The sequence below is a fragment of the Hyperolius riggenbachi genome, chromosome 7, assembly GCF_040937935.1.
Source record: "Hyperolius riggenbachi isolate aHypRig1 chromosome 7, aHypRig1.pri, whole genome shotgun sequence".
NCBI classification, from domain to species: Eukaryota; Metazoa; Chordata; class Amphibia; order Anura; family Hyperoliidae; genus Hyperolius; species Hyperolius riggenbachi.
Window position 1 is genome coordinate 12,103,520 of NC_090652.1, and position 27,532 is coordinate 12,131,051.

The 27,532-nt window shown below is 46.2% G+C and overlaps 1 protein-coding gene across 1 annotated transcript in view; it reads right to left on the reverse strand.

Annotated features, from left to right (window-relative positions):
- Nucleotides 1-22,444: 22,444 nt before the first annotated feature.
- The window catches only part of LOC137525338 (uncharacterized), a 92,491-nt gene continuing 87,403 nt past the window's right edge, over nt 22,445-27,532 (reverse strand). Inside the window, exon 3 of the mRNA XM_068246391.1 lies at nt 22,445-24,734. Within this exon, the coding sequence (XP_068102492.1) occupies nt 23,073-24,734 (1,662 nt within the window). The 3' untranslated portion in view covers nt 22,445-23,072. The remainder of the gene's footprint in view (nt 24,735-27,532) is intronic.

The following is a 27,532-nucleotide window of genomic DNA, read 5'->3' on the forward strand; positions in this document are numbered from 1 at the left end:
ATTATTAAAGGGACTCCGAGCTCACCAAAAAAAAGAAAGTTGTACTCACCTGGGGCTTTCTCCAGCCCAGTGCTGGTCGGGAGGTCCCACGACGGCGTCCTGGCTCCTCTCCAAGTCCCCGCTCTGGAATGGCTGACCGGCCGCAGCCCGGGCGACACTCGGCCGAGTGTCGGGCTGCTCCTTCCGCGTATGACGCGGCTGACGTCACACGGCGGCCGCCTCGCATCATCACGGCGGCCGGCGTGGCAGTACGGCACATGCGCGCTTTAAACGCGCATGCGCAGTACTGCCACGCCGGCCGCCGTGATGACGCGAGGCGGCCGGCGTGTGATGTCAGCCGCGTCATACGCGGAAGGAGCAGCCCGACACTCGGCCGAGTGTCGCCCAGGCTGCGGCCGGTCAGCCATTCCGGAGCGGGGACTTGGAGAGTGTTATAATTTAAGTAGGCCTCAGTTATTTGGACTGAGTTAGTCAAAAAGGCTTGGAGTGCAGATCGGCCCTTTAAGGGGATTTTCTCTGAGAGAGAAAATCTGCAGTTCTGTCAGCAGAACTAGAACATACCAAGAAGCTGTTCTGTGGACAAGGCCGCAGGTCTCCCTGACCTGGCCATGTACCGCCACTAGAACAATAAACATCAGCCATGTTTTGTAAATATCCACATTCCTGTATGTATGTCAAATGCCTCATTGATTATTAATCGAGTAGGTGTGTATGATGACACCACGAGTGGGTCCACCAATAGTCTGATCTAGGGGGTGGCGAAGATGATGTCATATTTAACTCTTTCCTAGTCGGTATTAAAGCCTGAGGGAGCTATGGGAGCGCATTCTGCTTCTTACTTTCGCACTAGCTCGCAAGGCTGACTGGGACCTCTAAGTATGTTCTTCCTTTCTGTAATCTGATATAATGTATGCTGTACATAGGTAGTCTAGATGTAACATAGAGTAGATACAAGAAGACCTGGGTACCTTCAGCAGGAAGGTACTCACGCAGCTGTAACGCAACATGGAAGTCTGCTTTGCCAGGAGATGAAGAACTGTATCTATCTGTATTTCTGTTACTTGAATAAATAACGTAAACATTGAAGAAGCCTGAAAAAGTCTATCTCCTACTTGCTGTGTTGAGAGTCAAGTGATCTCACAGTCTGTGAGACACAACTGTAAGAAGTTAATGGTGTCGAAGCAAGTTTATATAGAACAGGTTCTAACAGTGGTGCTGAAACCCTTCCCTGCCTAGCAAAACAGGCAGACAGGGGCCGGTGGCCGAAGAAGTTTTCAAGATATTCCACAGCAAAACAAGCGGAATAGACGCGGACTGGAAAAGCTTATCAAGCTGATAAGTGGGTGTGCGGGAGCCAAGCACACGGGCTGCAATTCGAGAATCAGCGGCAAAACTTTTGGACGTTACACTGTGACTGCATTGTGCACTGCAGTTACCAGCCTAAATATGGATCGGACGGAACCCTCTGTGGCCAGCTGGCAACGTGCTGCGAGAGATCGATCCGCTAGGGGGGATGTGGGTACCCCCCCAGTCGTTCCGGAGTCCATGGAAGTTTCGCGGGAGAACCGTTGCGGAATGCTGATGAATTGCCAAGAGTCCGCAGATCAAGCATGTATGATTTACGTTGTTATATGGCGTTATCTGTGTTGTATTTGGTGTTATAACAAGGAGAGGATAATGTGTTAATATGTACATTCTGTGTTAATTGCAGCATGGAGGCTGCGGGCTTCTCATCTCTCCCGTGCGTGGTGGGAGGGGTGAGGATAGGAGCAGCTCCGTTGTAAATACGTAGTGCTGTTTTCAGAGTTTAGGTGCTTTGATTTTTCTTAGGATTCAATGTTCCTGTGTTGCTAGGGCTTACATAGTGGGGATATTTATATGTTTGTCTGTTGCTGGACAGATGTTTTTTTTTATCTCTCTCTCTTCCCTTTGGTTTGTTAACATAGTATAGTATATTACGGGCTGACCAGTGTACTGATTCTGGGAGTGATGCCAGCGGTGTTTTAGTCTAGCAGCGAGCGCCCCACAGCAAAGGAGGGGGGGGGGGCGGCTTTCGAGCAAGTAGATGGGGGTGAGAGGAGACGAGGAGAGAAGAAAGGAAAGAGTGTGAGACAGGGGTAAGCTGTTTTTTTTCCTCCTTTTCTTTTTCTTTCGGTGAGCTGGGTAGACAGGAAGGCACAACCCTTGTCTCTGGGTGGCTGTGTAAGTAAGTTTATAGCTACAGCTGAGATAATGGGTGAGTTGTTTTTTGTTTGTCTTTCCTCGGTGCGTTTCCAGTCAGTGCTGCTCAAAGGTTTCTAAATGTCTGCATATCTTTAATGTTGTTTAGTTAGCTAGGGCTGATAAATGTGCAGAAGTACTAGCTGTTAATGTGGTTTAGAGTTATGCTGCGCGCTTTAGTAGTTCTGAGTTATGGCGGAGATAAGCTGCAGATGATTTGTGTAGAGAGGGAGTTTTCCATGTCCCTGGGTGAATAATTGCAGCTGGGACAAAGTTTTCTCCGGTTTTGAAGACAGTGTGTGTGGCGGAATGCTGTTTTTTTTTTTTCCTCTGCACTGTGTATCGATGCTGTGTAATTGTGCATAAAATGTATGTTCTGTGTGAGTTTGTTTTTTCTCCTAAGGTTTATAGGATCGAGAGGTTGCTATGGGAGCAGCCATCTTAGCTGGCAGTCCAGGACTCAAAATGGCGGCAGTGGAGAGGGCCCGCCCCCAAGAGTCATGGCTCCCACACGTCATGGCAGGGGGGAGGAGGGGCTGGGGGATCCACGTCACGTCAGGCTGTGCTCGCGGCTCCGGGCAGAGCAGCTGAAAGGAAGGGGGGTAGAAATACAGAGACATTCTGCTGTGTGTCTCGGTTCTCAAAGTATTTCCCCAGAGCTTTTCCCTTGGTCCATGGAAAGGAATGCCAGAATACGTGCACCAAGCTTTTACTGTTGGACTAGCATGGTCACGGATAGGAAGTGTTTCCCAGCTAGGTGCAGGGAGACACGTAGCAGCGCAGATCAGGAAAGGGTCTGTACTGAGTTGCTTATGGGATTATTCCTTTAAGTGGGGCACCTTAATGGGTGGTGCAGCATGAGTTCCCTATAGAGAAAAGGGGGGACAGCGCATCAGGGGGGTGCCGGAGTTGGAAAAAAGGGAGTTGACCAATCCAGGTTTCCGTCGCCGCTGCTGCAGAGCGGTAACGTTTTTTCCGGTTTTTGTCGTGGACAGGGCCAGAGCTTGACTGAGAGGTCTATGCTGGGCTGGGGCTGTTTTTTTTGTGCGTTTTTTTTCGTCCACTGATTGGTCAAATATGTTTTTCCAGCTCCTATCGAGTTTAGCACAAAGAACAAGAACTGACAGCAGTTCATGGGGCAATTATACAAATGAAAGAATTGCCATGCACAGAGTGACAGTGTATCAGTACGGTGTTTGCCATATGACTACCTACCACGTGGGCATTCAGGGATCTGCATACAGGCATGTGACGCTGGTATGCTTAGCCCTGCACCCTGTGTAGTTTAAGTGCAAAGTGCTCCTTCCTACAGGGAGGCAGCCATTTTTTTTTTTTTGTGAAGTCTGGGGGTAGTGGCACGGCAAACATTGATCAGAGGGTACAACACACAGAACTTCTAGCAGAGCTGGTATCGCAATGAAGTTCTAGATAAGTTAATGCGAAAATGAGTAAGTGCATTGCAGGCTCACCTGCAAAGCAGCAACAGGTGTGGCATCCGTAATCTGTGCATGCGACGGCCGCGTATGTACAGATAGGGGGGGATGTGGAAGGCGCTGCAATGAGGTGAGAGCTTCCAAAGGTGAAGTCCGCGGGAGCATATTTTAAACAGGTAAGTACTGAGGATAGTACTTAGGTAGGAGAGAGGTTGTGACTCCAATCTACCAATAAGAGTAAATAGAGTTCATGAGAACCATAAAGCAACGAGATCAATTACGGTATATATTGATCAATTTAAAGGGTAAAGAGTACAAGCCGCAGGGCGAATCCCAAATCATTAATAAGAATTGATTTGTTTGTATTTTGATTTCAGGAGTTGGGCAATATGGAATTGAGACAGCGGCAGTGCTGGCAGCAAAGATGGAGATGTCAGTTGGATAAGCGAAAGGTTCCAGATGCCAATCTAAGCTTGGAGAAACACGAGATTCCTGAAATTGGAAAGAGACTAAAACACGAGATTCCTGAAATTGGAAAGAGACTAAAACACGAGATTTCGGAGATCGGAAAGAGACTAACAAAACTGTCTGAGCAAAGCATAATGCAAAGTGCTAATGTTTTTCTTTCCCAAGGAGGTGCTTTCCTAATGAAGAGTACCATGCTGATGGTGATCCTAGGTTGCCATTTCGTCCTAGGAGAACGAAGAGAGGACATTCTCATGAATAATAAGGGGTTAATGAGAATACAAGGCCCAAACATGTTGATGTTGGGTGACAAAGGTACTGATTCTTTCACACCTCCCTCTGATTGGCACAGATGGACCAAGCAGGGATGGAGGAAAAGAGCACTTGTGCCAGGAGAAAGCAAATTTCATGGCACAATGTGGGTGAAAGGTCTGAAGGGTCAGGTGTGCGGGCAGTGGGAATTGAATGGCAGTGTAAATCTGCTATTGAATGCCACACTCCCAGAATCGATGCACCGATCCAAAGGTTTGTTAAAAGGTACATTGCAGTACAATGGGTACATGCAAAAGGTGGAGTGTGTGATTCAGAGGTACCTTGTCTTGGTTATGCAGAGTGAGATGGTTCCAGATTGGAGAGGAATGAGCAGGAGGCGTCAATTCTTCTACCAGAGAGACGCAGGGGACAACATCACACTCTGGAGCTACCAACAGAGAGTGCCTCTGAAACAACTATACACACGTAAAGGCTGGAAAGCCGAGGGTTGGTGGTTCTCGAAACCAGAAGTAAAAATCGAGATCAAGCCACATTTCCAGGTGACAAAGAGGGTGGGGAGAGCGGTCCCGGGGGAGGGAAAGCCAACGCAAGGAACCCCATTCACACTACACGGGTCACAACAGGGGACGATATTATACAGTCCATATGCAGCCGCTTATCCTCATGCTAGTTGGGTAAGTGAAGAGGTACTCTTAATTGAAAGATTGCAGAGAGTACAGTCTTCCCGACCTCAGGTACATATTGTGCCTCAGGACATAAGGGGGGAAGAGGTCCAATCAGGACAGTTGGGGGCATATTTTGTCAGGGAGAGGCAAAAAGATCCTGTGCAACTGAGATTGGACAAGGGGAGGTATATCGATTTTTCTGGAGAAGGATCTTTTGCATGGCAGCTTCGAGATGTTTGGGTGAACAAAGGGAAACGGTGCAACATTCCTTTAGGCACCGCCACTTCCTTAGTTCCCACCTCAACCCAGGTCTTACACCAGGACCTGAGAGGTCAACCTTTTTTGGTGCTAGACGGGGAGGTGAAACAAGTAGAGTTGTCCTCATGCGGGCAATTCTCACAGAGGTACCTGCGTTGGCCGGGGCAAGCCAAATTCAGTGAAGAAGCCTGTGGGCTCAATAACGCAGAAGGCGAGGCTACCATTCAAAAGATCCACCCTGAAGCCCAACCGATAGTTCCGGTGGCTGAAGGAAAGGTTTGGTTTTTTAACATAAGGTCTAATGATACATTCAAGGTATATTCTCATAATTGTTCCGATAAGGGGGATTTTCCAAGGGTAACATATTGGGTGAGTGGAGATCGCATATGGATTGAGTCGTCCAAGTTTGAGGACGTTGTTTCTCAAATTGTTAAGAGAACTCTAAAGTTCAAAGTTTCACGGGTAGTTCCCGTCCTGAAAGAGAACACAACATGGGACAAAGGGGAACAGGTTTTGACCCAAGACGACCACATTTTGTTACAAAGGTTAAACAAACAGTACACTAAGTTAGAGGTAAGATGTCACCATGATACAGGTGATCTTAACGAGGTAGAACACAAAAATGAGCAGGTGAGTTCCAGTCTGACCTGGTGGACAAAGGTTTCCGGTGATGTTCCAGGGACACTCGGACTGGGCCTCTGCAGTTCCAAAGTTCTTTCTACACCCACTGGTCGTCTGGATGGGGATGACAACTTTAGGCATCATTATCCAGGTGAGGTTGCGTGTTAAAATTACGTAAAACAAATTAACCTGGTCAAGAGATTGGTGCCTCATAAACAATCTCATGAACCAATATTTTTAAATTAAGGGATATACAGGGTTACGGGTATAGGTTTAGTAGTACCGGTGATGGAGTCGATTGTATAAAGGCGCTCTTTTAGAAGGCACCTGGCACTGCTCCATTGAGTAACAAACAAACGAGTTTCACTTTTCTGTGGTCATGCAAGTTTGTGAGTGATACGCAAGTGACGCAAATGCTGAACATGTGGTATAGAGGGACTTAGAAGTAGGGCCTCCCCAGAGAGCCTGGTTACAGGAAGACCAAGAGGTCTTGCTCTCTCTCTTCCAGGGGTAACCGCCTAGAGCAGAGAAGTTGTGTGAGCACGAACATCGAAAAGTGAAACATAAAGGAAAAAAACCAGGTACGGTTAGGTTAAGAAGTTGGGATCTGCGGTTCAAGCCTTTTTAGGGGGGATTGTTATAATTTAAGTAGGCCTCAGTTATTTGGACTGAGTTAGTCAAAAAGGCTTGGAGTGCAGATCGGCCCTTTAAGGGGATTTTCTCTGAGAGAGAAAATCTGCAGTTCTGTCAGCAGAACTAGAACATACCAAGAAGCTGTTCTGTGGACAAGGCCGCAGGTCTCCCTGACCTGGCCATGTACCGCCACTAGAACAATAAACATCAGCCATGTTTTGTAAATATCCACATTCCTGTATGTATGTCAAATGCCTCATTGATTATTAATCGAGTAGGTGTGTATGATGACACCACGAGTGGGTCCACCAATAGTCTGATCTAGGGGGTGGCGAAGATGATGTCATATTTAACTCTTTCCTAGTCGGTATTAAAGCCTGAGGGAGCTATGGGAGCGCATTCTGCTTCTTACTTTCGCACTAGCTCGCAAGGCTGACTGGGACCTCTAAGTATGTTCTTCCTTTCTGTAATCTGATATAATGTATGCTGTACATAGGTAGTCTAGATGTAACATAGAGTAGATACAAGAAGACCTGGGTACCTTCAGCAGGAAGGTACTCATGCAGCTGTAACACAACATGGAAGTCTGCTTTGCCAGGAGATGAAGAACTGTATCTATCTGTATTTCTGTTACTTGAATAAATAACGTAAACATTGAAGAAGCCTGAGAAAGTCTATCTCCTACTTGCTGTGTTGAGAGTCAAGTGATCTCACAGTCTGTGAGACGCAACTGTAAGAAGTTAATGGTGTCGAAGCAAGTTGATATAGAACAGGTTCTAACAGAGAGGAGCCAGGACGCCGTCGTGGGACCTCCCGACCAGCACTGGGCTGGAGAAAGCCCCAGGTGAGTACAACTTTCTTTTTTTTGGTGAGCTCAGTGTCCCTTTAAGACCCAATCAAAGCTGTGATTGCAAAAAGAGTTCACTTAGCGATTGCACAGCGATTGTGCTTTGTGATTCACATTCGGTTACATGAGAATCGCATCATAATTGCTTCAGAAATGCTACACGCAGCACGTTTACAATTTCCGCAATTCACAAGCTTGCAGTGTGAATGATGCCATAGGGGGATATATTGTACATAGAGCTTTGCAGATCACCTTACCACCATTATCATTATGTATTTATATAGCACTGGCATCTTCTGCAGCACTTTACAGAGTACATAGTCATGTCACTGACTGTCCTCAGAGGAGCTCACAATCTAACCCTACCATAGTCATAGCCTAATGTCCTACCATATTATTATTATGTATTTATATAGCACTGACCTCTTCTGCAGCACATTACAGAGTACATAGTCATGTCACTGACTGTCCTCAGAGGAGCTCACAATCTAATCCTACCATAGTCCTAGTCTAATGTCCTACCATATTATTATTATGTATTTATATAGCACTGACCTCTTCTGCAGCACATTACAGAGTACATAGTCATGTCACTGACTATCCTCAGAGGAGCTGACACTCTAATCCCACCATAGTCATAGTCTAATATCCTATCCATATTATTATTATGTATTTATATAGCACTGACCTCTTCTGCAGCACTTTACAGAGTACATAGTCATGTCCCTAACTGTCCTCAGAGCAGCTCACAATCTAATCCTACCATAGTCATAGCCTAATGTCCTACCATATTATTATTATGTATTTATATAGCACTGACCTCTTCTGCAGCACATTACAGAGTACATAGTCATGTCACTGACCGACATCAGAGGAGCTGACACTCTAATCCCACCATAGTCATAGTCTAATGTCCTATCCATATTATTATTATGTATTTATATAGCATTTATATAGCACTGACCTTTTCTGCAGCACTTTACAGAGTACATAGTCATGTCACTGACTGTCCTCAGAGGAGCTCACAATCTAATCCTACCATAGTCGTAGTGTAATGTCCTACCATATTATTATGATGTATTTATTTAGCACTGACATCTTCTGCAGCACTGTACCGTGTACATAGTCATGTTACTGACTGTCCTCAGAGGAGCTCACAATCTAATCCTACCCATAGTCATTGTCTAATGTCTTCAAATATTATGTATTTCTATAGTAGTGACATCTTCTGAAGCATACTGTTTTACAGAGTAACTAGTCATGTATTACAGAGTAACTAGTCATGTCGCTGACTGTCCTCAGAGGAGCTCACAATCTAATCTTACCATAGTCCTAGTCTAATGTCCTACCATAGTATTATTATGTATTTATATAGCACTGACATCTTCTGCAGCACTGTACAGAGTACATAGTCATGTCACTGCAAGGAAATGAACAGCGCTACTTAAAAAGCAAGCAAGCCCCACTTGTGGGATAAAATACACACCTAGCATACACATGACCTGTCTACCACTGAAGGATGTTAGTTTCCTGTAACAGCTTGCATGCAACTTGTTAAGTACTCGTCCCTCCCACTGCGGAGAAGTCACCCTTGATGGGAGGGGACCTAACACTAACTAAATCCTAACCTATGTATATGCATAACCTGGGTGCGGCCAACCAAGTAAAATTGAAAATTGCGTAAAAGGTGGATCAGCGCATCACCAGGCCGCCTCCGAATGGCCTCCAATCAGAGGTGCGCTGAGCCCCCCCAGAAACTGCAAACGCACCTTGAACCCAAACAGAAGCTCTGCATATACACCAAAAGCAAAACTGTTAAGTGGGAGCAGCTGACCAAAAATGAATTAAATTAGTACATTGCAAGGAAATGAACAGCACTACTTAAAAACAGATAAGTGCCTCTCTGCAAGAGAGTGCAAGCCCCACTTGTGGGATAAAATAATATGTGTATGCTAGGTGTGTATTTTATCCCACAAGTGGGGCTTGCACTCTCTTGCAGGTAGGCACTTGCCTGTTTTTAAGTAGCGCTGTTCATTTCCTTGCAATGTACTCATTTAATTCATTTTTGGTCAGCTGCTCCCACTTAACAGTTTTGCTTTTGGTGTATATGCAGAGCTTCTGTTTGGGTTCAAGGTGCGTTTGCAGTTTCTGGGGGGGCTCAGCGCACCTCTGATTGGAGGCCATTCGGAGGCGGCCTGGTGATGCGCTGATCCACCTTTTGCGCAATAGTCATGTCACTGACTGTCCTCAGAGGAGCTGACAATCTGATCCTACCATAGTCATAGTCTAATGTCCTAACATATTATTATTATGTATTTATATAGCACTGACATCTTCTGCAGCACTTTACAGAGTACATAGTCATGTCACTGACTGTCCTCAGAGGAGCTCACACTCTAATCCTACCATAGTCATAGTCTAATGTCCTCCCATATTATTATTATGTATTTATATAGCACTGACATCTTCTGCAGCACATTACAGAGTACATAGTCATGTCACTGACTGTCCTCAGAGGAGCTCACACTCTAATCCTACCATAGTCATAGTCTAATGTCCTACCATATTATTATTATGTATTTATATAGCACTGACATCTTCTGCAGCACATTACAGAGTACATAGTCATGTCACTGACTGTCCTCAGAGGAGCTCACAATCTAATCTATGCCACAGTCATAGTCTAATATCCTACCCTGCTACACCCAATAGCATGGGTTAGTGTTATCTTTTAAAAAAAGTGCTCCTTGTCAGTGTGTGAGCTGAGGTGCCCTGCACACAGTGCCACAGTGCTGAGAAGTTACATTCTGTTGCCAGGGCTGGATTTGTACTGTTCACTGCACAAGGCCACTGTCTGCAGCCCCCCCCCCCCCTTCAGTATAGGTAGCCCGTTGACGTTTCCCTCTAGAATAGGTTGCCAGATGACCCTTCCCCCTCCTCCAATTTAGCCTGATGACCCCCCTTTCCCTCCAGTATAGGTATCTTGATGACCCCTCCCCCCTTTCCACTAGTATAAACAGCCAGATGACCCTCCCCTTTCCGTATTGATAGCCCGATGACCTTCCTCCCTCCAGTATAGGTAGCCAGGTGACACTTCCCTTCCTCCAAGTTTATCCACCTACCCACCCGCCCTTAATCCTGTGGTGCCCTAGGCCATGGCCTATGTGGTCTTGGCTTAAAGGAGTTATCAGGCAAAGTTATGACAATGTTAATGGCCTACCTGCCGCTGTTCACATGCCTAATGTAAGCAGGATCGCATCCTTTTTCCCCCCCACAAGGCTTCACCGGCTCTGCAATTCGGGCCGTTTGTATTTCCTGCCACGGAAGTACAACTATCACTACAATAGCAAGACTTCCCTGTTCCTTTACTTGGAACGCAGGGGAAAGTTGTTCTGCACTGCGTGCTTCTGTACATTGAGGTGCGGCTGAGCACGCGTAGTAGAGCGCCGGAGGAGGGTGTGAGCTTGCCTTCGTCACTCGCAAGCTCAAACCCTCCTCCAGCGGCTCAGTAAGCGTGCAGAGCCGTACGTGAACGTAGGGATGGACGCATTGGGAGCTGACTGCGCTGGCGTCCCACAGATAGGAATATAGAACTGCGCCTTCGTTGCCAAAGGAGTTCCGGGTGGCTGGGGAGCCCGACCTCGAGGTCGGGTCCCCGACCGGAGCATTTTACACAAGATTGCTACATCTGAAACGGGAACGGAGGGCGCGATTCAGCTAAAAAGAAAGGTTAGTTACACGCAGGCATGCGTGTTTTACATTAGTTACTATGCCTGATGACTCCTTTAAATCTGGCCCTGTCTGTTGCTATGGAGGAAGGAGGAGGGATGATGTGTGGTAGGCAATAGAGTGACTTCCAACAGGAGGGGTGAGTAGGAGAAACAATGTACTTTGGGTCAGTCAGATATCACTAAAGGCCCGTACCTACTACGCAATTTTCCTAACAATTGTTCCACCGACCGGGGATTTTGCGATATTGGTACAGGCCTGCAAACGATGTTTAGAGACGCGTGGCAATAATGACCATCACGGCGGATCTTTAAGATCCTTGGCGACTCCATGCAAAGTACCCCATACCCGCCAGAAGATAGATCGTGGAACGCTCGTTGTCAGGGGGATGTCACTGTATTTGTCTTCCTTCATCAGGCATTATAGTCAGATCTGACAAGATTAGCTGCCTGCTTGTTTCTGGTGTGATTCAGACACTACTGCAGCCAAATACATCAGCAGGAGAGACAGGCAACTGGTATTGTTTAACAGGAAATAGATATGGCAGCCTCCATATCCATCTCAGTTCAGTTGCCCTTTAAAGATTCAGCATGCCACATCTTTAGGGGACATATGGGGGCTCCAGTACATGTCTAAGGTGGTGTTTGTTAGATTCCCTGACTGAGTTTTATTATGTGTGCGTACATACAGTTGTGTTCAAAATTATTCACTGAAATGGAGTGTTTTGGCCAGTTTGACATTGATTTTGATCATTTCAGTCATCTTGTTTACAATTAAATCAAAGAGGCACTTGTAAGTCCGACAAATATAACATAACATTTATAATGAAAGAACCACAAATGTCTTTTCTGTGCGCACATCATTATCAGTTTTATTCAACCCCCAAGAGACATCATTCATTCTTAGTACTTAGTACAACATCCTTTTCCAGTTATAACAGCTTTTACACGTGAAGCATAGCTTGACACAAGTGTCTTGCAGCAATCTACGGGTATCTTAGCCCATTCTTCATAGGCAAAAGCCTCCAGTTCAGTCACATTCTTAGGCTTGCGCGCTGCAACTGCTTTCTTTAAGTCTCACCAGAGGTTCTCAATTGGATTTAAGTCTGGTGACTGCGATGGCCACTCCAAAATGTTCCAGCCTTCAATCTGCAACCATGCTCTAGTGGACTTGGAGGTATGCTTGGGATCATTGTCCTGTTGAAATGTCCAACGTCTCCCAAGCCTCAGGTTTATGACGGACTGCATCACATTTTAATCCAATATCTCCTGGTACTGAAGAGAATTCATGGTACCTTGCACAGGCTGAAGCTTCCCTGTACCTGCAGAAGCAAAACATCCCCAAAGCATGATTGACCCTCCGCCATGCTTCACAGTAGGCAAGGTGTTCTTTTGTTCATAGGCCTTGTTCTTCCTCCTCCAAACATAGCGTTGATCCATGGGCCCAAACAGTTCTAATTTTGTTTCATCGGCCCACAGAACACTACCACAAAAGTTTTGGGGTAGTGTTCTGTGGACTGATGAAACAAAATTAGAACTGTTGAATAATTTTGAACACAACTGTAGCTATAGCATCAAGGAAACATTTGCAGTAAATAAAGATAATAACAGAACAGTCATATAGATGGGGATTTCTGCAAAGGCATGTATAGTAGATGAGGGCGGAGTCCAGTGTTCATCACGCTTTTCTAAGCAGCCCTGTGGTTTCCAGGAAAGGTCTGTTTATTCAGATCAGGACCGGTGTGATCTCTTCCTCATTCCTCTCACACACACCTTGTTGATATACTGGCTGTGGATTACAAGCTGGCGACATTAAAATGTTTATAATGTAGAAACAGGACAGGAATAACGTTTACAGGAAAAAGATTTTTTAAAATCCAGTCACGCAACCTGGCATTGTAAAGTCAGACAACATGGAGAGCTTATTCACAGAGACAGGCCGGATTCAACTGCAAGCGCAAAATAGGTGAATAGGGAAATGGTAGACCAATTAGACGAAGAAACATAAAAAGAACATGTACGCCTGAGACAAGCTCCTACACGAGGTAAAGCTCACATAGCTACAAACTGTCCTTTTTCTCAGAGGGACAGTCCCTCTTTGGGAACCAAATCGCACTGTCCCTCTTTCTTCTTCATTTGGCCCTCTTTGAAGACGAAAGCACAATCTGTGTAAATATACAGTATTATCTTCTGAAAAATGTGACAATTGGGTCCCTGAGACGCTCTGGACACACTCCTGCACTGCTGTGAGTGCACACTGCACTCAGGAGGAAATTGGGATCTTAGGGACCCAATTGTGGATGCACAAGCACCGGAAATGGCCACATCTGCACATGCACAGGGGATACGCTTTCTGGTCCAAAGGACTTGACCCAGGAGGTCAGGGCCTAGACCAGGACGAATTACAGAAGAGCAAAGAAAAAAGACAGGAGGAGAACTACACTCACCTAAAGGATTATTAGGAACACCATACTACAACGGTGTTTGAGCCCCTTTCGCCTTCAGAACTGCCTTAATTCTACGTGGCATTGATTCAACAAGGTGCTGAAAGCATTCTTTAGAAATGTTGGTCCATATTGATAGGATAGCATCTCGCAGTTGATGGAGATTTGTGGGATGCACATTCAGGGCATGAAGCTCCCGTTCCATCACATCCCAAAGATGCTTCTAATGATTGGTGTAGCAACACAGACGTCTGATTATGTGTGATCTGCAGAATCACCAATAATACAGATGCTATACCTGATTATGTGGTGATCTGCAGTATCACCAATAATACAAGTATAGCTGGCAGAGAAAAGAGTATGTAGTGCTTGGTGCAACAATAACAGACAATATAATAGGCCTCACCAGAGGAGCTGGTGGGCAGTTAAAGGACACAGTAACTGTTTAGTTCGGCAGAACCTCACCAGAGGAGCTGGTGGGTACTATTAGGACACAGTAACTGATTAGTTTAGCAGAACCTCACCAGAGGAGCTGGTGGGTACTATTAGAAAAGGACCTCACCAGTGGCGAGGGCCCACTGGTGAGTATAGAGGTCAGACAGGCTAGGTTCGGCAACTGAGAGGCAGATACAGTACAGAATCAGTAAGCAAATGAGTAGTAGGTATTCGGGCAGAGGTTCAGCAACTAGATCAGATGGGAAGAGGTACAGAAACGTAAAGCAATAGCAGAGTCAGAGATAAGCCAGAGTCATACACAGAATATCAATAATAATACAATAACAATAGTCCTAGTCTTGTGTGAAATCCCTGGTTTCCTCCCAGATCAAAGCACACCGGATACTAGTCTAAGGTCTGAGCGCTAACACGTATGTATTCGCAAACACAGACGAGTTGCGAGTGAAGTGTGAAGGCTTAAGAAGCAGAGGAGACCTCACAGCCGCGCCCACAGTAATCAGCCAATCCTGAGCGGCGTGAGTCCCCTCTGGCGTTAGCCGACCAGCGGGTCAGCTGACACGCCTCCTCCCAGCATAAAGGTCCTGTCTACGCGCGCGGCCGCGCGATAGAGCAACTGTATGTGTTAATGACAATTCCGTCCTCGGTGTGCTAGACGCCGACGGAGCGGAAAAACCTTCCGAGCACGGATCCAAGGCGGCTGCGGAGACACCCTGCGTGCTCGCAGCCGCAGATGTTACAATGCTCTATTGGGTTGAGATCTGGTGACTGTGGGGGCCATTTTAGTACAGTGAACTCATTGTCATGTTCAATAAACTAATTTGAAATGATTCGAGCTTTGTGACATGGTGCGTTATCCTGCTGGAAGTAGCCATCAGAGGATGGGTACATGGTGGTCATGAAGCTATGGACAGGGTCAGAAACAATGCTCAGGTAGCCCATGGCATTTAGAAGATGCCCAGTTGGCACTAAGGGGCCTAAAGTGTGCCAAGAAAATATCCACCACACCATTACACCACCACCACCAGCCTGCACAGTGGTACCAAGGCATGATGGATCCATGTTCTCATTCTGTTTACGCCAAATTCTGACTCTATCAAGACTCATCAGACCAGGCAACATTTCTCCAGTCTTTAACTGTTCAATTTTGGTGAGCTTGTGCAAATTGTAGCCTCTTTTTCCTATTTGTAGTGGAGATAAGTGGTACCCAGTGGGGTCTTCTGCTGTTGTAGCCCATCCGCCTCAAGGTTGTGCGTGTTGTGGCTTCACAAATGCTTTGCTGCATACCTCGGTTGTAACGAGTGGTTATTTCAGTCAATGTTGCTCTTCTATCAGCTTGAATCAGTCGGCCCATTCTCCTCTGACCTCTAGCATCAACAAGATATTATCGCCCACAGGACTGCCGCATACTGGATGTTTTTCCCTTTTCACACCATTCTTTGTTAACCCTAGAAATGGTTGGGCGTGAATATCCCAGTAACTGAGCAGATTGTGAAATACTCAGACCGGCCCGTCTGGCACCAACAACCATGCCATGCTCAAAATTGCTAAAATCACCTTTCTTTCCCATTCTGACATTCAGTTTGGAGTTCAGGAGATTGTCTTGACCAGGACCACACCCCTAAATGCATTGAAGCAACTGCCATGTGATTGGTTGATTAGATAATTGCATTCATGAGTAATTGAACAGGTGTTCCTAATAATCCTTTAGGTGAGTGTATATTATATATAATAATGGAAGGACGTTTAAAACTGACAATATTATTACATGTCTCAGTAATCATGTTGTCTACCTGATTTGGTGTGAGCGTGGGTACCAATATGTGGGGACCACGTGCCCACTGAAACAGAGAATTAGTGAACATATATACAAAATATCAAAGGGCCATGAAAATCATAGCGTCTCTTCACATTTAAAAAAAAGTATCAGTGAGATCCCAAGTGTATGAATTGTGGGATAGAAAAATGGAACCCACATTGGAGGGGATGCCATAAGAGAAATAAGTAAAGCAGAAACCAGATGGATATATATGCTGCAAACAATGAAACCAGATGGATCAAACATTGAGATTGACATCAGTTGCTGCCTGACAAATGACTAAATGGAGTCTCTGCTGAGCTTGTTGGGGGGTGAATGTGGGGTATACAATATACAGGAATATAAATAGGGATTTGTTAGGTGGGAGGGTATGCAAGCTTTGGTGTTTCTGGCACATATTAGGTTAAAATGGGTGGGATAACATTGCACTGGTACATATGGATGGAAGATATGTGGTCAGGGCCGGCCTGCTCATAAAGCGGGGTGAAACTTTTGCCTCAGGCGGCAAATTTCTAGGGGCGGCATCCGCCCATCGGTGGGTGCGGGGAGCCGGCCGCCCAGCTGGAGGGGTAGCGGGCAGGACGGGGGTATTGGGCCTAGCGGCGGGGAGGGGGGTCGGACCCCCCCTCCCTCGCCTGGGTCCCCGTCCTCCGCTCCCCTCCAGCCTTAAATAGATAAGAAGCGCAACTCGTAAGAGGCAGTGGGCGGGGAGGACTCACCTCTTCCTCGCTCGATCCAGCGTGCGCTCCACTGACGTCACTTCCTGCAACGCCGCCCACTGTATTGTAAGTGGACGGCGCTGCAGGAAGGGACGTCAGTGGAGCGCACGCTGGATCGAGCGAGGAAGAGGTGAGTCCTCCCCGCCCACTGCCTCTTACGAGCCTCTTGCGCTTCTTATCTATTTAAGGCTGGAGGGGAGCGGAGGACGGGGGACCCAGGCGAGGGAGGGGGGGGTCCAACCCCCCTCCCACGCCGCTAGGCCCAATACCCCCGCCCTGCCCGCTACCCCTCCAGCTTGGCGGCGGTGGTCCCCCCCACGGGGGGGGGGGGGGGGGGCGGCGGCAGCAATTATTTTTTCCTCAGGCGGCAAAAAGTCTAGGGCCGGCCCTGTATGTGGTGGTTTAGATTGGAGTTGGATTTTGATGTTTATGGTTCAAATCACGTGTGGTTTTAAGTAACTAATATTCGGAGTGCAGTATGAGGATTTATCACGGTGTATAATGGGATGGATAAATAACACTACATATTCTTTACACAGTATACTGGGATAAGGAAAATTAATGAAGAATATTTATGAGTGGTTGTATTATGTGGTCATGTATAATGTAGTAGGGTAGACACTATGGTGTTTAGAATAGTGTTAACCGAGAATGCTATACGTGGTAGTATATGGGTAAGGGACTCTATGTATTCTGTGGATAACTGTTGGGGCAAATAAAACAATAAATAACATAGGTATATACAAATGAATAGGAGCACTTGAGATTTTATTTAAATATACACATGAAGGTTATAGGGCAACTGTGTGGTCATTGAGAATATATTATTCTCATGTATATTATTCACTATAGGGCACATACTGTATATATTTGCGTATAAGCCTAATTTTTCAGCTCAAAAAATGTGGTGAAAAGTTACCCTCTTGGCTTATATGTGAGTCAGTGGAGCAGAACAGATGGTAGAACAGGTTTTGTTACTGGCAGAGGAGTGTAAGGATCTTGCTCTAGTGATCCTGCTCTTACCAGCTGCCTCCCTGCTGTGCCCGTGCCCCCATCCCCTGCATTATGGTGTGCAGAGTGAGCTGCTCAAGACTACCTGTGTCCCCTGACTTGTGGAGTGTGCAAGCAACGTGTCAGCGGTGCAATGACCAGTGAGTCTTACTGTGTGGCCATCGCTTTGTCTCATATCTATGATGCCATCTAGTGGCAGCTTGAGGCACAGCTGTATAATCCTTGGGGCACATCTGGCTATGGGGAGGGAGGATGACTTGTACTGGGGGCACATCAGGCTAATGTGCAGGGGGCTATACTTGGGAGGGGGCTTACATGCGAGTCAATCACTTGGAAAAAGTGGGTACCTCGGCTTGTACACGGGACGGCTTATATGCGAGTATATACATATATGGTCTTGAGTATCTATGATAAACAAATTTAGTCATTTGAGGATGATACACTGTACTAATTTGGTGGATAGGGTTAGCATAATGCAAGTAAGGGGTCAAAGATATGGTGTAACTTAGCAGAGAATTAAATTGGAGATGGGAGGTTGTCATTTTCTACTTTAAGTGGGCAATTGTTGATGGTTAAAGGGGCACTACAGCGAAAAACTGTAAAATTTAAAATATGTGCAAACATATACAAATAAGAAGTACATTTTTTCCAGAGTAAAATGAGCCATAAATTACTTTACTCCTATGTTGCTGTCACTTACAGTAGGTAGTAGAAATCTGACAGAAGTGACAGGGTTTGGACTAGTCCATCTCATTATAGGGGATTCTCAGGGATATATTTATTTTTAAAAGCACTTAGTAAATGGCAGTTGCTCTGTCCAACTGCCAAAAAACTGTGTAGGGAGCAGGGAAGCTGGCCGGCATTATTGTTTAAATTATTTTTAGGGAATATCTTTATAAAGAATAAAAGCCTTGCTGAGAATCCCCTATGAAGAGATGGACTAGTCCAAAACCTGTCACTTCTGTCAGATTTCTACTACCTACTGCAAGGGGGGGGGGGGGGGGGGGGGTTGCAATTTTTACAGCCTCGTCCTGGGTGCAATTTAGCCTAAAAAAACTTCCCTGGGTTCAGGTTACAAAGTTAGATGTCCTAGCTCCATCCTACTGTATCCCTCTGACTGCTAAAGTTCAGTTATTTTGAAGGTATGACTTCTGCCAGTTATTGCAGGTTGGCTACCACTACAAGAATGCCCATCTCAGGTGAAACTAGAGAAAAAAATTATCTTTATTAAAGAGACTCCGTAACAAAAATTGCATCCTGTTTTTTTATCATCCTACAAGTTCCAAAAGCTATTCTAATGTGTTCTGGCTTACTGCAGCACTTTCTGCTATAACAGTCTCTGTAATAAATCAATGTATCTTTCCCTTGTCAGACTTGTCAGCCTGTGTCTGGAAGGCTGCCAAGTTCTTCAGTGTTGTGGTTCTGTGATGCATCTCCCCCCTCCAGGCCCCTCTCTGCACACTGCCTGTGTATTATTTAGATTAGAGCAGCTTCTCTCTTCTCTCTTATCTTTTACAAGCTGGATAAATCCTCCTCTGAGCTGGCTGGGCTTTCACATACTGAGAATTACAGACAAGGGCAAAGCTGTTTGCAAGAAAAGCAGCCTGAAACTTCAGTGCATGAGAGCAGAAGGTGGAAAGAAACACACAATGATCTCTTGAGATACAAAAGGAATGCTGTATACAGCCTGCTTGTGTATGGATGTATTTTCTATGTGTGGACATACTGTACATCAACCTACTTCCTGTTTTGGTGGCCATTTTGATGTTTATAAACAAACTTTTTAAAACTGTTGATGCGGCGGGGAGCGGCGAAATTGTGACAGAGGGTAATAGGAGATGTCCCCTAACGCACTGGTATGTTTACTTTTGTGCGATTTTAACAATACAGATTCTCTTTAATGACATTAAACAAATAACAGTATTTTGGGTTGGCTGGTCATACAGTAATAAACTAAAAGTTTTGTCCGCCAACATTATTAATGTAAAAGCAATTTGTGGCTAGTACTTCGCATGGGCAAAGCAGACTTGGTACCCTTAGGTGAAAACACAGATTGCTGCTCAATGTTGCATAAAAAGCATTCTTATATGACTAAATTGTACTGAATACGAGTAGATTGGGCTGCTGCTGTCTGTTAGCAAAGTAATTCTAGGACAGAAGCGCTTCCATTCCTTACCCACATATACAATGCAAGAGTATGCTGTAGTAGAGACAGTCAGGGGCGTAACCTAAATAAGATGGGACTACCAGCAAAATTTCCCCTCCGTTTGCAGCTCCTGAAATCCCTGCCCACCCCTCCCCACCCCCATCTTGCAGAGGTTCATATGCTACTTCATTTCAGTGGCAGGACAGGTTCTCCTCACTTCTCTTTAGTGTTGCTGGACCATGCAGCCTATCACCCTTGCACCCAGGACCGGTTCTAGACTTTTTGCTGCCTGAGGCAAACTTGTGAAGATAGTCTCCACCCCCCCCCCCCCCCACATGCTGCAGCTAAACGCAATACTGACTGGATGTGAGTCTGTGACAAACTGCTCACCCCTCCCTCGCCACTCCATTCCACCTCAGTCAGGACAGCACTACCCCCTCCTCCCTTCTGCTGTGCAAGTCAAATGAAACAATTATGCTCTCCTGCCTCTCCCCACTCACTCACTGTCAGACTCCTCACACAGCACATCAAGCTGCTTTTCCCCAATGCTGCTCTCCTGCCTCCCCCCTCCTCACTCACTGTCAGACTCCTCACACAGCACAACAAGCTGCTTTTCCCCAATGCTGCTCTCCTGCCTCTCCCCTCCTCACTCGCTGTCAGACTCCTCACACAGCACAACAAGCTGCTTTTCCCCAATGCTGCTCTCCTGCCTCCCCCTCCTCACTCACTGTCAGACTCCTCACACAGCACAACAAGCTGCTTTTCCCCAATGCTGCTCTCCTGCCTCTCCCCTCCTCACTCACTGTCAGACTCCTCACACAGCACAACAAGCTGTTTTTCCCCAATGATGCTCTCCTGCCTCCCCCCTCCTCACTCACTGTCAGACTCCTCACACAGTACATCAAGCTGCTTTTCCCCAATGATGCTCTCCTCCATCCGCCTCCTCACTCACTGTCCGACTCCTCACACAGCACAACAAGCTGCTTTTCCCCAATGATGCTCTCCTCCATCCCCCTCCTCACTCACTGTCAGACTCCTCACACAGCACAACAAGCTGCTTTTCCCCAAAGATGACCTCCTGCTTCCCCCCTCCTCACTCACTGTCAGACTCCTCACACAGCACAACATACTGCTTTTCCCCAATGCTGCTCTCCTGCCTCCCCCCTCCTCACTCACAGTCAGCCTCCTCACACAGCACAACAAGCTGCTTTTCTCCAATGATGCTCTCCTGCCTCCCCACTCACTGTCAGACTCCTCACACAGCACAACAAGCTGCTTTTCCCCAATGATGACGTCTTCCCCTCGCTCTCCTCTCGCTTCTCCTCCTACCCTGACTGCATGCTGTTAATGTAAACACCGTACAAAGATGTCCCTGTAATCTCTGCCACCTGATGCAAGTGTTTCACCTTGCTTCATGGGAGAACTGGTCCTGCTTGTAACTCCTCACACTATTTGTGAGCTGACAAGGCATCATCTAACAGGTATCAGGAGCCACAAGGTGATAGATTGCATGGCGCACCCAAACTGAGGAGGACCTGTCCCACCGTTGGAATGAGTTTATGAAGTATGGAGCTACACTGCCACGCCCGCACTACTCTTCATCCCTCTTAGACCCCCCCCCCCCCCACACACACACACACACACACCTCCATGATGGGAGGGGTTTCAGGGGCTATTGTTACAACTCTGGAGATTGTCAATATGATTGTAAGAACTACAAGTTGAAGTAAATTTATCAGCCACTGCATTTGATTTTACAATTTAAAGTTGCATACATTTGCATAAATTGAAATTTTCAACATATCGAAACTGTATTTCATTTTATTATTATTAGTTATGATACTTCTTACATGCTCTTTTGATAAAATTTGATGTATATCATTCTATCATCACAACGGACAAACTTTAGGCTCAGTGCACACATAGCAGAAATGCTAGCGTTGTGGAAAACGCTGGGATTTTGCTGCTAATGGAAATCTATGGGCCGCAAGAGAAAACACATATAAAAACGCATATGCGTTTTCTATGCGTTTTGAAACCTGCGTTTTTAAAAACGCTGGTTTTGTTGCATATTATGCAGGAAAGCTACCAATACGCACATAATGAAAGTCAATGCGAACGCAATGGTATGCGTTTTTCAATGCTTTTTTTTTTTCAAAAAACAATTTTTTTTTGCTGTATTTATGCTTCCTATTGTCTTCCTATTCATTTGCATACATGGAAATATAAAAACGCATGGAAAACGCATCTATGCGAACCGCAAAAGCATTAAAATGCATGAAAAATGCTTAGCAAACGCAGTAAAAACGCACACAACATTAACATACAAATTGACATAAAACACAGCCTTTAATGCTATGTCATATGTGAACCCAGCCTAAAAGTTAACCTGTCCTCTGATGTAGCAAAGGTTCCGGACCCCCAGTACACAATTAATACTATCAGTTGTAGAAGTCCAGCAATAATAATAAATCACATTATACTTTGTTTAAAATCACTGCCAAGCTGGGCTGACACTAGACTGTGCAGAAAACCATGAGTTTTATGCATTGTACGTTTCTGCATTTTTCAGTGCGTTTTTGTGTGCATTTGCATTTTTTTTTCAAAATGTTTACCTTTTTCAGTGGAGTAAAATACTGTATCATATTTATTTTAGTAAAAATGCATAAAAAAACGCATGTAAAAATGCAGTAAAATGCACATGTTCTGCATCTCTACTAAAATACATTGTGTACATTTTACAGCAACAAACAAGTTGTGCGTATTGGAAAATGCAGAGATATGCCTTTTTTATGGTTTGGCCCATATGCTTTCATTATGGTCAAAAACACATACATGTTCAGCAATGCTGGCAATTCTGTGCTCCAAGCCTCATGGTTACAGGATTATGCAAAAAGCTACTTTCTCTATAAATCCACAATAAGCAGTAATACAGAAATGCCCGTTATATGATGAAGCTAGGGCCCATTCACACTAGGGTGATTAGCGTGTGATTCCGGCTAATCGCCAAAGCGCTACCACTTTTTGAAGCACTAGTGCTATTCTACCCTATGGCAGTGTTCTCACTGCCACAATTGGTGCCAATCACAAAACGCATTATCTGCAGTATCTGGAGCAATCGCGGTACAGTGCTTAGTAAAGCGCTGAATGCGATCACTCTGAATCACGGAAGTTTCCAGTGATTTTTACTGCGCTAATCGCGGTAAAATCACTTGTGCAGTTTTGCAATTTCAGATGTGAACGGAGTCTCTAAATAAAGCATGAGCCATGTAGGTCTCCTCTATGGAGATAGATGGAGGGGTGGCACTGATGGGCACAGCTCACTGGCTGCACATGGTTACTGTATGATTCTGATGGAGGAATCTTTAAACACAAAGAAAGCAGCATGGAGGGGCTCAGTGAAGGTGGCAGTGAAGGTGTATAGATGTCTGATGGGGTCACACAGCTGGTAGAAGGACAGACGCCCTGCTTCATAATCCAGATAGATTCCTACAGCCTTTATAGAAGCAGCTGAGTCTATGAATTTATGTATGTTATTGTGCACAGCGCTGAGTTTCTCTCTTTGAGACAGACCCCAAGACTTGTCATTATAACCAATATGTGATTCATTTCCATCTACTTTCCTCTCTATACTGTGATTGGCCACCCCTATCAGCCACTTCTTTGCTCTGCTCACATCCACCTCCCAGTAATGTCTCCCCGATGAGAAGCTCTGTGTACTGAATACCTGGCAGGATCTAAACCTCTCTGGACCATCTGGTCTAGTCTGTGGTGTATCAGTGTAAGTAGCTGACCTGAAATCCTGAGATATTATAATATAATTATTAGCTGTGTTTATATCAAGTGAGATGTCTGATTTCTCCATCACTGGGAATTGTCTCTTTATCTTCATATCAGTCAGACTGTCAGCAAAGTGGAAAAGTCCTCTGTGTAACACCTGTGAGATCATCCCTTCATCCACACCCCCAGCATCTCTTACATCACTGATGATGTCACTAGTCTTAGGCATAATGAGGTCACTGTTATGTTCTTTCTTTAGGACAGTTACTGGATCTGTGATCTTACATAAACCTTCCATCTGAAGAAGCTTCCTGGACAGTTCTACCTTCTGTGTGTCCAGCTGCTGGGTCAGATCAGAGACTGACTCTGACATCAGCTCCTCCTGTCTGGTGACCTCAGTCAGGACTCTCTTCTCTACATCATCCAGCTTTCTCCTGATGTCACCAAACAGCTCAGTGACTCTCCCGGTGACAGCGGCTGCTTTTCCTTTCTCCTGTGTCCTGTAACTGGCCAGATTCTGGATTCTCCTCTCAGTCTTCTCTCTCTCTGAGATCAGCTTCCCAGTAACATCTCTCAGCTTCACCTTCTTCTTCTCAGCAGCCTCATCCAGAAGCTCCACCTGGTGCCCCTTGTGGTCTCCGGCCACCCAGCAGGACATGCAGATACAGGCATCATCTTCTGTGCAGTAATATTTCAGGATCTCTTTATGCAGGGAGCATTTCCTGTCCTCAAATGTCACAGTGGGTTCAGTTAGTATGTGCTCTGCTGACTTGCTGTGACTTCTCAAGTGTTTATTGCAGAATGAGGCCTCGCAGTGCAGACAGGACTTGGCAGCCGGTGTTGGGGCATCACAGTAGGTGCAGAGGACCTCTTGGATAGTAGATCCAAGGTTTTCTTGGATAGTAGACCTGAAGCTCTCCACAATGTTAGACAACTTCCTGTTCTTCTCCAGCAGAGGGCGCTGTGGGTACTCCTCTCTGCACTCTGGACAGCTGTAGACTCCAGTCCCCTCCTGTGTATCCAGCACGGTCACCAGACACCCCCGGCAGAAGCTGTGGCCACATCTCAGGGACACCGGCTCGGTATAAAGGCTCAGGCAGATGGAACAGTTCAGCTCCTCTCTCAGATCAGCAGACGCCATTGTGCAGAAGCTTCTGACACAGAGAAGTAACTGCCTGGCGGGACTGGAGAGTCCAGGAATACAAGTGAAAGTATTTCTCTGTAGCAGGAAGTGAGTCATGTGACCTAACCTGACTCATTAACCCTTCCTCTGCCTCAGACTTACTACAGAGATGTCTCCATACTGGTTTCCTCCCTGCACTCACTGTAAACTGTCTGTTATTCACAGAATGGCATTTATAGGACCACTAGAGTGAAATATGTCTTTCTGCTGCTGCTTTGCCCTAGTTTTGTGGTTGCACGGATGTTTTGATGTCAGCTCCTTGCTTTTATTATTAACCACAAGAACTCTGAGCGCCAGTTACTTTGTCTATTTGTTCAGGCTGGGTCCACATAGGACATAGCGTGAAAAAGTCGCGTTTTACAATGGTGCGTTTGCAATTTGCTTTTGTGTTTTTACACCGTTTTTGGTGAGTTTTTCATTTGCGTTTTGTACGCAGATGCGTTTTGCGTGCATTTTAATGCTTTTGCAGTTCGCTAATTGAATGCGTTTTTCATTAAAAAAAATTATGCAAATCACTAGGATGACAACAGGAAGTGGGAAAACACATCACAGAGCTTTACTTTTGAATTAAAAATGCATGAAAAATGCAATGCATATGCGTTTCCACAGACTTTCATTATGTGCGGTTTGGCAGCCAGCCTGCATATTATGCAACACTCCAAGTGTCTGCAGAGCGCTTACTGTAAATCGCAGGTGCAATGCTGGTCCTTCTGCGTCCCATAGACTAACATTGCTGCATAAAACGCAGTGTTTCCCTCTCTGCAAGCGTTTCTGACATGTGTGCACCCGGCCTCAAGCAAAAAAAAGTAAGCAGTTAAAATCTGACAGAACCGACAGGTCTTGGACTAGAGTCCGACTTCTCATGAGGGATTCTCATGGTTTTCTGCATTCTTTAAAGGAAATAATATGGTAATCTCTATAGCCTTCTCACTTTAGATGTAGTTTAAAGTAAACTTACCTTTAAAGCCTCTGGATGCCACCTTCGTTCCTGAGCTTGGATCCCTTTTACAATCTTTGACATTAAAGGTTAATATTGCTTACGGCCACGCTCCCTTCCGTGTACATGCACAGGTGCCTGTTACAGGCCGCGTCTGTGCAGTATCATGGGGCTGCTCGTGCACAGCTTTCTTCTCTGTGCACAAGTAGCTACGTACTATTATGCAGGCGCTGTCATCCATGTGCTATTGTGCAGGCACTGTCATACATGCGCTGTTGTGCAGGCGCTGTCATCCATGCGCTGTTGTGCAGGCACTGTCATCCATGCGCTAATGTGCAGGCACTGTCCTCCATGCGCTATTGTGCAGGCACTGTCATACATGCGCTGTTGTGCAGGCGCTGTCATCCATGCGCTGTTGTGCAGGCACTGTCATCCATGCGCTATTATGCAGGCACTGTCATCCATGTGCTATTGTGCAGGCGCTGTCATCCATGCGCTGTTGTGCAGGCACTGTCGTCCATGCACTATTGTGCAGGCACTGTCATCCATGTGCTGTTGTGCAGGCACTGTCATGCATGTGCTATTGTGCAGGCACTGTCATCCATGCGCTATTGTGCAGGCACTGTCATCCATGTGCTATTGTGCAGGCACTGTCCTCCATGCGCTATTGTGCAGGCACTGTCCTCCATGTGCTATTGTGCAGGCACTGTCATCCATGTGCTATTGTGCAGGCACTGTCATCCATGTGCTATTGTGCAGGCACTGTCATCCATGTGCTATTGTGCAGGCACTGTCATCCATGTGCTATTGTGCAGGCACTGTCATCCATGTGCTATTGTGCAGGCGCTGTCATCCATGCGCTATTGTGCAGGCACTGTCATCCATGCGCTATTGTGCAGGTGCCGTCATCCATGTGCTATTGTGCAGGCACTGTCATCCATGTGCTATTGTGCAGGCGCTGTCATCCATGGGCTATTGTGCAGGCACTGTCATCCATGTGCTATTGTGCAGGCACTGTCATCCATGTGCTATTGTGCAGGCACTGTCATCCATGTGCTATTGTGCAGGCACTGTCATCCATGTGCTATTGTGCAGGCGCTGTCATCCATGCGCTATTGTGCAGGCACTGTTATCCATGTGCTATTGTGCAGGCACTGTTATCCATGTGCTATTGTGCAGGTGCCGTCATCCATGCGCTATTGTGCAGGCACTGTCATCCATGCGCTGTTGTGCAGGCACTGTCATCCATGCGCTGTTGTGCAGGCGCTGCCATCCATGTGCTATTGTGCAGGCACTGCCATCCATGTGCTATTGTGCAGGCACTGCCATCCATGTGCTATTGTGCAGGCGCTGTCATCAATGTGCTATTGTGCAGGCGCTGTCATCCATGTGCTATTGTGCAGGCGCCGTCATCCATGTGCTATTGTGCAGGCACCGTCATCCATGTGCTATTGTGCAGGCGCCGTCATCCATGTGCTATTGTGCAGGCGCTGTCATCCATGTGCTATTGTGCAGGCGCTGTCATCCATGCGCTATTGTGCAGGCACTGTCATCCATTCGCTATTGTGCAGGCACTGTCATTCATGCGCTATTGTGCAGGCGCTGTCATCCATGTGCTATTGTGCAGGCACTGTCATCCATGCGCTATTGTGCAGGCACTGTCATCCATGCGCTATTGTGCAGGCGCTGTCATCCATGCGCTATTGTGCAGGCACTGTCATCCATGCGCTATTGTGCAGGCATCATCCATGTGCTATTGTGCAGGCACTGTCATCCATGCCCTATTGTGCAGGCATCATCCATGCGCTATTGTGCAGGCACTGGCGCTATTGTGCAGGCACTGTCGCCCTTGTGCTGTTGTGCAGGCGCTGTCATCCATGTGCTATTGTGCAGGCGC